General features: G+C 38.8%; 2 protein-coding genes across 8 annotated transcripts; one reads left to right on the forward strand and one right to left on the reverse strand.

Annotated features, from left to right (window-relative positions):
• The first annotated feature begins 153 nt into the window (after positions 1 to 153).
• On the forward strand, positions 154 to 5,014 carry LOC100116324 (cilia- and flagella-associated protein 36). Of its 3 annotated transcripts, XM_032599843.1 has the most exons (7): positions 154 to 280; positions 374 to 532; positions 620 to 935; positions 1,084 to 1,259; positions 1,382 to 1,581; positions 1,775 to 2,042; positions 2,445 to 3,062. In XM_032599843.1, the coding sequence occupies exons 3-7, from the start codon at positions 827 to 829 to the stop codon at positions 2,730 to 2,732; spliced, it is 1,041 nt and encodes a 346-aa protein (XP_032455734.1). In that variant the 5' UTR covers positions 154 to 280; positions 374 to 532; positions 620 to 826; the 3' UTR covers positions 2,733 to 3,062. The 3 variants fall into 3 exon arrangements, with proteins under 3 accessions (XP_032455734.1, XP_031785494.1, XP_031785493.1); XM_031929634.2 differs by having other exon boundaries at positions 178 to 532; XM_031929633.2 differs by lacking the exon at positions 154 to 280 and having other exon boundaries at positions 398 to 532; positions 1,361 to 1,581; positions 2,445 to 5,014.
• LOC100116286 (serine/threonine-protein phosphatase 4 regulatory subunit 3) lies at positions 3,159 to 12,570 on the reverse strand. Of its 5 annotated transcripts, none has more exons than XM_008210212.4 (8): positions 10,515 to 12,570; positions 10,185 to 10,391; positions 8,629 to 9,724; positions 8,043 to 8,545; positions 7,815 to 7,966; positions 7,096 to 7,591; positions 6,408 to 6,536; positions 3,159 to 4,434 (listed from the first exon to the last, which is right to left on the reverse strand). In XM_008210212.4, exons 2-7 carry the CDS (start codon positions 10,380 to 10,382, stop codon positions 6,450 to 6,452), a joined length of 2,532 nt encoding a protein of 843 aa, XP_008208434.1. In that variant the 5' UTR covers positions 10,383 to 10,391; positions 10,515 to 12,570; the 3' UTR covers positions 3,159 to 4,434; positions 6,408 to 6,449. The 5 variants fall into 5 exon arrangements, with proteins under 5 accessions (XP_008208434.1, XP_016843430.1, XP_008208435.1 ...); XM_016987941.3 differs by having other exon boundaries at positions 4,127 to 4,967; positions 7,869 to 7,966; XM_008210213.4 differs by having other exon boundaries at positions 4,127 to 4,967.
• Between the last annotated feature and the right edge of the window lie 75 nt (positions 12,571 to 12,645).

The following is a 12,645-nucleotide window of genomic DNA, read 5'->3' on the forward strand; positions in this document are numbered from 1 at the left end:
CTTATTGTAGTCGTGCTGCGCCGTGCGCCGCGTGCGCACATTGACATAATAATAATAAAAAGCTGGAAATGATTGCCGGGTTGGCTGGTAGAGGGCATGAGTTGGATTTTCTGTAAATGAGTCAGACGAGAGATGCGATTTTTGTTTTTCATATGGCGCACGCGGCACGACTTTCGGAGTTCGGAATCTTCAGCGGAAAATTTTGGAAGACGGCAGTAGTCGATTGAGAGATTTTTAAATTATTTTGTAGTATTAAGTATTATTTTGAGTACTAATTTGAGTAATTTCTTTTTTTCAAATTTATAGTGTGAATAAAATAATTGATTGCGTGAATGGTTATTATATTATGAATTCGATTTCTTTTTTAATAAAGATACCCATAAAACAATATCTGATAAAAACTGCATGGTGAAGGCTATATCATTATAATGAAATGGTCAAGGTCGAATAATTAATAATATTATATGCGAAGTTGAAAATATATGAACCTACGCAAAATGAATTAGCCACTGCAACATTTAAGTAATATAATGTATGTGCAAGTTTTGTTATTCATTCTAGCCGCACAAGCATCGATCGATATAAATATCACACGTAATAAATTAATTTGTAAAAACAGTCCCTGCAGGAGCCGCGCAGTCAGCGCGGTGCGATTCGAGGTATAAGCAATGTTATGCAGAACAGTTGCCAGGGTTACCGCCCACGTAAAATTCCAATTTTCACACCTGGAGTTTCGAAAAAATCCAGTAGTTGACCTGCCGTCATCGTCTCGCACTATTGCCGATGCGCAGAAAATTTGTTCGCTTGGCAATCAACAACAATTACTATGGCTGAAAAGGACGATAGTGCCTGGGTCTTCGACTCCCTGGTGGGTTTTCTTCAAGGTCCTATCTGGTCGGCGCCGCTGCTCACCTTTATCGAGGAAAAATCGCTAAGTACTTGCGGATGAATTATAATTTTTTCAAACAGTAAAACTTATATTAATAGAAACTCACGATTAAATAAAAAAAAAAAAGTTTTTTCCGGTGTTAATTGACCATGACGATGATACATGTATATTGTTATTATTGATCTGTTACGCAGTATTCGAGCCCGAAACCTTGGATAGCAAGGGATATCGTGAAATTTATCAGGAATACAAAAATCTGGTGGATCTGCTTTTGGGATGTTACATGGAAGACATGGGCATTACGCCGGAACAATTCGAACGAGCTTGCACTTTGAACAAAAGCACCCGAGTCTCCGTACAGTTCCAACAGGTATGGTTTCACAGATTGATCTGTTTATTTTCTATAATATCATATAGAAACTCTCTTCTACTAACGATAAAGATTAAAAAAATACTGCAAATTTTGAATAGATAAACGCTGAAAATTTTCAGAGTCTCTTCGAGCAAATATGGGCCGCTAACGAATATGAAGTCTTCAAGAGAATGATGATCCAGAAGAATCTAGAGCTTCAGCTGCAAGCATTGAAGATGATCGAGCAGAAGTACGGTTTGACGCCAGCTTCTCTCACCCAAGGCGCCGGTAAATTTCTCGATGACGAGCTACCTATGGAGGAGCTTCTTCAAAAGGAAACGTATGACAATTGAAATTCTGTTCATAACAGCGTGAATCACCACCGTGCGGTCATCAGCAGCACTTCGTCTAACTGCTTGCGTGGCCTTCTTACACATAACGTACCCTTTTGCAAAACGACTTGGCATATAATATAGTAATAACTTCAAATGACAATTTACAAAGGTAAAATAACACTAAACCTTTTTCAACAGTCAAGTCAGCGATGTAAAGCAGGAAATCGATGTAGATGTGGATAGAGATGAAAATGCTATTCGTCAGGAGCACGAGCGACTGGCAACAGAGTACAGAAATGAGAGCGCGTTACTCAAGGAGGCGTTGAAAAAGTCGACCGATACCGCGCCGACCATCCTCGAGGAAGACGAGCAGGAGACAGAATTTAATGGGGAGTCCGACGAGGAAACAGATCAAGAACGAGCCGCCAGACTGGTTCCCACAAAAGCCGATTTTAGCATTAAGCCTGTAAGCTCAATTTTGCAGGCTCTGTTTCAAGATTGCTTTCAAACAAAATCGATGTATAATGTAAATGAGTACTGTCTCTGATTTGCACTTTTTACAATGATGGAAAGATGGTAATATGCTTTGATACCAAATTTATTTTTAAAAACTATTTAAAGAAAAGTTTTGACGTTCATTTTTTACAACAGCTTTCACATTAGACTGGTTCGGATAAGAATGAGACTTAAATATTGTATCTATCGTTGTCATGCATCTGTGGCACCTATGCATATACGTACAATAACGAAAATTCACTATTCTACACGAGCGAAATTTTCTTACATACGCAAATACAAATAATGAAAAGATAAAAAAGACACTATTAGTATCTAATAACTAAATTAAAACCTCATTCAACTATTTTAGAAAGAGGAGGCAAGAGAAGAGGATATCCGCAAGCGTCAGCTCTATCTCAAGGCCCAGCGCGACAAACTCGTAGCTCTGAAGAAACAAGCACGCAGTCAGAAGCTCGAAGCGGATAGTCCGTCAGTCCCGCAGGCCAGGCCAAGCTCGGCTCGCGTTGTTGCTGAAGCGACGATCGACGGCAAGAAAGATGAGCTGATCGCCCATCAACAGCAGGCTATCGACGCCTCGATTCTCCAGGTGCGCAAGGCTCTCGCAGCTAGACTTAAAGCTGAAGTTGTGCAGAAATAGTCAACCGCGTTAAATTAAAGAAAGATATAACGTAATGATAATAGTCATCAGAGAGAAGACTCAGTGTATTTTTTTTCTGTCTGTATTTCTTTCCTTTTCCTGCTTCAATTATTTCGCATTATATTTAAATTTCTTTTGTCGCGTCCTTGCCATTTCTCTTTGTCTACGCCCTTTGTTTATAATAATTCTTTGTAAAATGTTTCACTTATAATTAGGTTGTTGTGTATTGACGTCCTTATACAAATAATATCAGCATTATGGAGAGTACTATTTCTTGTTCAGCATTATAAAACTTTGAAATAAATAATGCCCCTGGTTGAAAAACTGAGAGACCAGATGTATTTTGTTTCCATATAGATTGATCCATAAGTTTGCGTGAGCATGTTCGTGTCGTGGTTTCGCAGAATCGTCAATGTTTAGACCGTGTTTTCTAATTTTAAATTTTATTTAATTAAATATTCATCTCACTTCTACAACGCACACATAACCGCAGGTGACATTCATTCTCATCCTTCAGCACACGTTAAATTTTATTTTCTCCGTCAATTTCATAGACTCCACTTGGACAAGCTGAAATTCATAGCAGAAAACCAAAAAACTTTATGAAAGAATTTTTTCAAGTCCTTTGCTCTTATTATTAGATTCAACATTTCAACACGTGGTAGGAACTGAAGTATTATTTTGCGCTCTTCATATTTTCATACGTTGCAATCTAATTTTTTTTTTATCAATCAAACTTTGAATTGAAATCTGAAATCTTTAATAAATCGTATACTTCGAGCGAGTCAATTTTGACACTATCATATTTTTATTTTTCACATTTCTTAAGATGTAACAACTCTTGATACGTTATGAAAATGAGAGTTCTGCTATAATCATCTCGTTTTTGCCTTTCAAGCATACTCAGAACATTCGTCTCCGAACATAAAATGCAAAACATTCACTCTATTCTCTTTATCACTTTTACAACTCATGCACACCTATCGAATTTTGTTTATGTTTTGAAGCATACATGCCAGAGACCATAGAATACGGATGCTTTCGATAATAATTTTTGTTATATATTTTCGCGTTTCTTGTCATCCATATAAAAGGTGAGCCAAGGAAAAATTGTCACGGTGTTCTTGGTATATAAAGTAAAAGGGATAATATTGATCATATGTGGTATTTTACATGTTGTTTTTTTCCTTTAGCTTCTCTACGTCGATGCGGCAGAGCTAAAAAAGTATTTCAGACAGTGGCTTTCGCCGTCTTATAATTAACGCGAAATGCTTCGGAAGCTTATTTTCTACAATTTAATAAAATGTTTCTTTCGCTCTCACTCTCTCACGTTTTTTGTTTTGACTTTCGCATCTTGTGACTCTGAATGTTAATTAAAGAAAACATTCAAACAATGGCGATGAAAGATATCCATTCCTAATGGGCTAGGAATTTTTAGGACATTTTATTTACAATATGTAGTGTATAAAGCATACCAACACTGAAGCATCAAATTTTATAATTCTGATGTATGTATAAAGAAGTAGAAGGTCCGAAACACTCCGCGTATTACATTATTACACATTAAATTCAGTATATGTACTCCGAGTAGCATTCAAAAACTACACATTGAAGTTCAAATTATACGGCTTGAACCTTTTAGTACATTCGTCACTTTTCCTTATCTTCTTGCATTCATCGCACCCAGCATAACGATGTAGCCCTAATAAAAATTTTCTTTATTTACCACAGAGGTGGGCAAAATGCTGTATTTCAATACAGAATACAAATATAACTTTATGTATTAAAATACAGATTATCAAACATACATTTTCTTTTGAATAATTTCGTTACACATATAATATTTTTTTCATCTGTATACGTTACAATGGTCACTCAGACTTATCTATATATGTATTTATATATATATATATGTATGTATGTATGTATGTATGTATGCATGATATCCAAATAAGCAAAATGTCAATCGTTCAATAACAATAGTTCACTTTTTATTTCTATGCAAATAGAATTTACAATTTATAAAATTCTCAAATAATTTGTATACCGCACTTGTATAAATTTGCTTGATGATTTATATGAAAGTAATTAAGTACACGCGATAAAATGTGCTGCCCACCTCTGCCTGTGACAATATAGCAAATCGATCGTTATTCATCTAATCAACTTGCACCTGTTTCCCACACGTCGCACGAGTTAATTGAAGATTCCTTCGATCTTCAATTCTGCGCTAATCTGGAAATATTAAAGCAGGGCACCTCAGTAAAAAAAAAAAAAAAAAATTGTTGCAGGGATGTATGAAAAATTAAAGGAATGTGAAAGTTAGAAAGCTATAGCTATATATCATGTGAAACTATTTTACAATTTTCAAAAACTAATGCCTTTATTGCAAAAGTTTTGTTTGTATGATGGCAAAATTCAAAGCAATTATATCACTCGTATAAATCCTTTTTATTTAGTTCGGAAGAAAATATCATGTATTTCGTTTAGTAAGTAATTAAAATAATTGCTTCAAACATTGCAATTAAGTATTTTTAAAAATTATACATTTGTACTTACAAAATTGTAAAATAGTTTGAGTTAGTATCAGTTCATTGGAAGTTACTTTCAGATTCCCTTAAAAAAATAGATGGAATAAAATTAGCAGGAAAATCGAGACCCTTTTCACAAAACAATTTAGATAAGATTTCTATATAATAATTTTGTGTACATATTTTATGATCAATAAAGTATTACAAAAGATAAATACGTTACATCATCCAAACAATAAATAACTTTCTTTTTAATCTTTTCAACGTGAAAACGCATCTGCTGTACAATATTATTAACCTCCAACTCCAGGGGTTCATGTAACGTGTCTAATATCAATACCAAAAATCAATTAGATCGAATTTCAATAAGAAGATTTGTTTGTAATCACAAGCGAAACAATTAATTATACAATCTATTTATTAAAATAATCTAATAGTAAACAAGTAGCAATAAAAGGAAAATTGTAATAAGGAGGATATAAAAAAATTAAAAGAAAAAAGATAGATTCGTTGTTATGCACTGTAAGGCCCCTGCAGATGGAAGACGGAACTGAGGTTACATTCTCTCAAAAGAATCATCGAAAACAAAGGAATGTTATTCAAGAGTTCACTCGTACGATCGTGCCCTGTCGTATTCCCTTGGTCCAATACACCAAGCTTATCAATTATAAAGTTGTCCGTGGTCGAAAATATGGTAAATGAGATCGCATAAAATCATCTCAAAAAAGAATTTTTGTTGAAAAAATTTCAATGTAACGTGGCTATTTTTGTTACTTTGGAACATTGTCAACAATCGTTATTACAATTGATGTTGATAGCTGCAAGTGGATTTAAAGGATATGCAAAATCCAACAGTGGGTTTAAAACTTGATGTACATATTTTCGTTTCGCGATAAAAGCTTAAAAACAAATGTATTTCAAATACGTTTGTATTTAAAATAGTCATGTACTTTAAATACACTTGGATTTAAATACTGTATTTAAAATTTCTTTGCTACAATGACCATTGTAACTTAGATTTTTTGCTTTTTATCCTTTTTTTATACTGTCCGAATTATTTTTAATACGTGTAACGTATTATATTTTCTATTTAAATACATAAAAGTGCTTGTATTTTTATGTTTAAATACAGTATTTTGCCCACCTCTGGTCACAGCACTCTTACTACTGACGGATAGTTTGCCTACTATGAGAGTCGTTGCCGTTTAGGCGTTGGACTCAGTTCTGACTCTTCGTCTTCTTCATCCGAATCACCTTCATAATCAACCAATCCCTAAACAGACGAATAGTATATACTTTAAAAATGCTGACAAAAGCCAAATATTTTTTTTATCAAATGTTTTTATCGATTTTGTTATACATGCATAATACGAACTAGTTAATCTGTATGTATTAATATTAAAAAAAAACAATAGCATAATTTATAATTAAACTTTTTTCTCTTTTAATAATGGTTTAATCGAATATCTCAATTTCAAAATCATATAATGCAACATCATTACATTAATCTTGCAAATATCGTGATGTCGAAAGAGTTAAGGTCGCTTTTCCACTGAAGGTGCATTCAAAAGCTGTATTAATATTAATTTAGTTTTGTTAATCAACCGACATGAAATAGAAAATTACAAGATAATATGAGGCAACATTTAATTTCATATCATTTCAAAATATACTCAAAAATAAATTTTCAATGCAGTAATCAATAAATATCAAGATATTCTAACCTATAAAATCTAAAAACTCGCACACGAAAATTTCATTGCGGTATTCTTTTGATGTAAAAAGCGATGCTAACACCCTCGGAATATAAAGTAAATAACGTTTGATCGTACCTTCTTAAAAATGTTAGATCCAGTTTTGTCAACGGCACTGATGGTCGCGCTGGAGTTCATTGCTTCCGCGGTAACGCTGACCACGGGTAGGTCATTCGTCCCCGAGATTGTACTGCTTACACCGCTATTGATCTGCTGTTGCGTCGTGACCGTCGTCGTTGTGACCGCGGCTGCTACTACTGCCGACACGTTGCTGTTGGATGTGTTGTTATTGAGAATGGTCTGCTGTTGTTGCTGAGGCGGCGAGTGCTGTTGCTGGTGCGGCGGACTGCTACCGTCTTTATTTGGGTTATCGACAATGCCGCTACCCGCGACAGAGTTGGGTGAGCTCGGCTGCTTTTTCGCCGAAGTAGGAGGCACGAGGTCAGCTGTAGCTGCTGGTACGACGGCCTCGCCCTCATCAAAGTCTTCCTCTTCGTTAAACCACATCTCCTCCTCTTCGTCAAGTTGGCGCTGATCCCGGCGATACCGGCTATTCCGGAGTATCGACGGTACGCTGCGTAATTTTTTAATGTTAAGTTTATAAAAATGAAAACGTTTAAAAGTAGATCAATCTCATAAGTTTTGTAGGGCAGTTTTCTTTCATGTATGTATTATGCATAATACTTAAACATAAAGTAAAACAACAGATAACTTTGCTCTGCTGTCATGCTACTAAGAAATATTGTTGTTTGAGAAAGAAGTAGCATGTATCGATGATAGGTAAAACTAAATGTTACCTGTCAAGGGCTCCCCTATCACGATCTTTTAACTTGTCTTGATGCTGCTCATACCTCAGTTTTAGGGCCTTAAACGTTTGTACATAGTCGATCGCCTCCAGCTCTTTCGAAAAGTTTTCCACGACGTGCGAACAAAGAGATTTGATGTCCTCCTATGGATTTTAAATTAAGCATATTAACATTTATAATAAGCGCACTAGAAATCGATAATCGTAGCCGGGTACGTACCAGTTTGATAAACTCGAACATCTCGAGAATAGCAGAATCGAGGAGATTGTAGCGGCCATTGTTACGGGTGAAAGCGTCGAACACGGGTGCAAAGAGGTTTCCCTTGATAATGTATCGGTTGTAGAACTCGTCCTTCAGTGCAATGATCTTGCGCATGAACCTAAGCGCACAGAGAACAAGGAACGTGTGTGTCGACTTCATCAGCACGAGTATTTTCCGCAGGAGGTCCTTGTTCAAAATGCAGTTTTTGATGTGATAGGTGTGATGCTCGACACAAAACGACAGTAGTTCGAGAATCAAGCCTAGCAGCTGAACCGTCCTATAGTCTTCACGTACCGGCCTGTCACCGATAGTGTTGGCTAGGAGAGGCGCGATTAACGTGCCAATGCTGTTTTTATAGAAGTAATTGAGGAAGTCTGCCTTCTCCGATTTGTTAACTGAGGCCATCATGTTTTCCGGATCAAGCAGCAGACGTAGGATGCCAGCAAGTTGTACCGCGCCACCTGAATTTCGCACGTGAATAATATAACATTGCAAAAAATAATTAAATTTGATGTAGTACAATCAATATAGCTAGCAAACATACCTAATTCGTGATCGATATCGTTGATAAGTTGGGTGACGATGACGTTAACGAGCATCTGATCCTGTTCTGTGTTGTTGATCTGCTGCAATGTGTAGTCTCTGATGACGCTCGGCGAGTACTCAACAATGTAGTTCAAAATATCTATGCTAGCGGTTTTCGTCTGTGCGTCATTAATGCTAAGTGTGATTTCCAGGGCAGGCAAGATGCCCAGCGCCGTAAGAGTCTTGTAAAAAGCCTCTTTACCCTGGGGCTGTAAGTTCTGGGAGAAATTGCAGAATTCCTTAAGGAAGAGCACGAGATCGCGCCTCTTGCTGTCAGGTGTGTTCTCGTCGGTAAGCTGGCGGAACAGCTCTGTGAGGAACTTTTCATCGTCCTGTATGAGAGTGACGATCTCGACCTTGTTGAAGAAGATAAAGCTACTTAGCGTGCTGAGCATGTTATCCTCGAAGACACTCGGCGTCGGCAGCACGACATCTTGGATGTACTGGACTCGGTAAGTCTGATGGATCTTGGCTAATAGCTCGGCATTCGTGATGGGGATCGCCTGCTTGAACTTGGCCAACTGTTGCAGGTACTGCCGATGCTTCTTGGGCTGAGGCAACGTTGGTTCGTATTCGAGGCAGCCGACCACGTCAAAAATCGTGTCATCACTGAACATTACTTCGAACAGGGCATTCTTATTTAGGAGAAAGATATTCTTAAAAATATCGTACAAATGATGCAGTCCCTCCATGTTTCCTAAGTCTTCACAGGTATGAAATAGATTCAGTAATTTTCTAATGTAACCCTCTGATTCCAAGGCCATTGCCAACTTTTCTTTTCGCATAGGAGAAGAAAGGCAGTTTCCTATGAGCTCGTTTATATCTTCGAGGCGACCGAGTTCGCAGGCGGGCAGTTCGATGGGTGGCGCGGAGTCCGACATGTCGTCGAATCGCTCGTCTTCCGATTCTTCGACAATATCCTGGGTGATTTCCACAGAGGGATCTTTGCCTTGGACCTGACATATTTTCTCCCATATTTCATCGCATCCGGCTTTTTCTTGAAAACTTAGAGCTAAATCGTAATTATCACTTTCTGACCAAACAATCAAAGTATCCTGAAACGCAAGATGTAGATATATTAAGAATTTCCATGCATATTAAAAAAAAACATCAAATATTTTATTGAATCTAATATCTATTGCATATTTTAAAAGTTAAATATAAACACATTCTTATCATTTTAATTAATCTATTGTTATATTATTATATGCAATCATGATTTAAACATTCAATACTAGACACTCATGAATTTTTATCAAATGATGTTGAAACTTTAGTTAAACTTTATGAATTAAAATTAAACTATGATAATAAATTGAATAAAAGCAACTATATTAAGTCTAAAAAATTTCCCAGTCCAAATTAGTTACAAAGTGTTATAAACATATTTCATATTTGCTGATATTGATTAAAAAAGATTGAAAAAATCTATCAACCCATCATTGAATATGAATATTATTTTGAAATGCTATATATATATATATATATATATATATATATATATATATATATTACCTGTTGTTTTTGATAGGCAGTGTCAGGCTGAATTTTGCTCTCTAGCAAGATAGTTCCATCACTCTCGGCCCTGACTAACAGTGATGTTCCCTTGAGCCTATCGATGTAAGACGAGGACACATGCCCCGTTCCACGATCGTCCCACTGTCTGTCTGCATTTAACGCATACAACTTAACTCTTCTGCGTGTGTCTGTCATGATGGGAAGCTAATTTGGTCACATAAAATAACAATATCATCAGCAACCAAGCAGCATTCCTCCCCCCTTGGCGCGCACAGCTCCTCAAAAGTGAGAGCAAATGAATAAGATCCAAAGTAAAGGAATATGTACCTCAGCAACTAGCGTACCAATGTAGAAACTAGCAATCACAAGTTCATGTCTCGGATATGAAAAAAGCACAACCTTTTTCTTATCTATCTCTCAGTGTAGCAGCTTGTAATTATTCTTATAAAACACATATTCATCAGAGTCACTTGAGCCAATCATCGGTGGATATGTATGAATAAATGTCGCAAAATCCTTCTGAGGAAGTAACTTGGTCGCGTCGAGTCCTGCGTCCGTTGAAATATTAAGACCTAATCATAATTCAAGGTTATCGTCGTCGCGCGCGCGCGCGCACACACACACACGCACACACACACACACACACGCGCGCGATAAAGAGACACACAACGAGCGCCGTGTATTTATACCGCGTCGTGTAGCGTATAGCCTTTCGTCGTCGAGTTGCTGGTTGCTGCTGCTGTGGCCCTTGCGATGCAGACGGTGAGAACGAGCACAGATACTCTCGCACAGAGAGAGGGAGAGATAGAAACGGACTCCGAAATTGCAATACAGCGCAGCGTGCGTGTAACGGACCTTTCTTCCTTAATCAGCTGTGTAGGTGTGTCGGCGTGTGGGTAGGCCCTGCACAGCACTCTCTCTCTTTCTCTCTATTTGTTTACCGCACTCGCGAAAATGTTTACGCGCCTCGTTGCATAAGCTCGTTGCAGAGAGTCGTGCGAGAGAGATAGTCGGAGAGGGAGAGCCACTAACGCGTCGCAGTCGTTCCTTATTCCTCCTGTTCTCTTCTTCTCCTACTCGCGATGCTCGAGCTCCGAGCTCTCCGATGGCACGTCTCTCCCTAGCGGTGCGCGCGCGGGAAAGCCGAGCAAAGGAGAGAGAGAGAGAGAGAGACGACTCTAGCGGCGGCAGCAACACAACGGCTTCGTTTCCCTCGCGGCGTGTGCGTGGCCGATGCGCTCTGATCCAGCCGGCTTCTCTTCCTTTTCGCGTAGACGACGCTCTCTCGGGGAGTACAAACTTTCTCCGACGACGATGTCCGCGCGATTGATCCCTCTCTTCTGTTGCCGAGAGATACGTTATACACTCGCACACAGGGTACACTCTTCTATATAGTTATAGTTTGTGAGCAGTGCAAACTGTCTCCGACTCCTAACTCTGTAGGTATAGTGTAGCCATCAGCCGCCGCCGCCGCCGCCGCCGAAGACGACGATCAAGAGAGAATCAGAGCGGCGCCGTGCTTGCGTGCGACTGCGAAACGACGACGACTCACGACAGCAGAGACACGGTCCTCGCGGTGGTGAGAAGGAATTACTTTGGCGTGCGGCTACCGCTAGTCCGCTACTCGCTCGTCGCTACCAAACCATCAACTATATGCGCCGCCGAAGCATACACACTCTGTGATACATATACTTATCTCGCTCGAGCTACGAGCACTACTCACGTTTTATAAACAAACGCACAGGTGTATGCACTATATATATATATATATATATAAACAGATATATATTTATGTTTATTGTACAGAAATTCAGCGATCCGCTCGCTGGGATATCGAGGAGAGCAAGAACTTTGGCAGTCGTCGGTCAGGTCATAGCGTACGGGTTGCCGCTCGCGGCGAGCATAGCTCTATCTCTGATGCCTGATGCAGTCTTTCGCGTTATTCTTCTTCGACAACTTCAAATGGCGCGCACCGTTGGTCGTTCTCGGATCTGCTGATACTTCGGATACTCTTCGGAAATGACTCTAATCTTTGCCAGGTTGCAGCCACCACTATTTGGATTTAGGGGTTGAAATTTCACGAGGCACTCGTTCGAACACGCACAGCCACAACACAACACTCCGCCATGTTAGATTATCACAACACGCACACTAGCGGCGGCAGGCCGTACCGTACCTGATGCTGCTGCTCACAGCTCAACTCTCGTCTCTCTCTATCTCTCTCTCTCTCTCTCTCTCTCTCTCTCTCTCTCTCTCTCTCTCTCTCTCTCTCAATTCTCTCTCTTTCCCTGTTCGCTGTTGCTGGTGGTCGTGTGTAGTGCCTGTATATCTGTATGTATATATATTTATCCGAGAAAAGAGCGAAGCACTTTAGCACTATAGTATACTGCAGAGAGACGGGAGTGCATACTTATTATTGTCTTTCTCGTCGCGGGGCGCTTGCTCCGCGGCGGTGACA

This window comes from Nasonia vitripennis, chromosome 4, assembly GCF_009193385.2.
Source record: "Nasonia vitripennis strain AsymCx chromosome 4, Nvit_psr_1.1, whole genome shotgun sequence".
Lineage (NCBI taxonomy): Eukaryota > Metazoa > Arthropoda > Insecta > Hymenoptera > Pteromalidae > Nasonia > Nasonia vitripennis.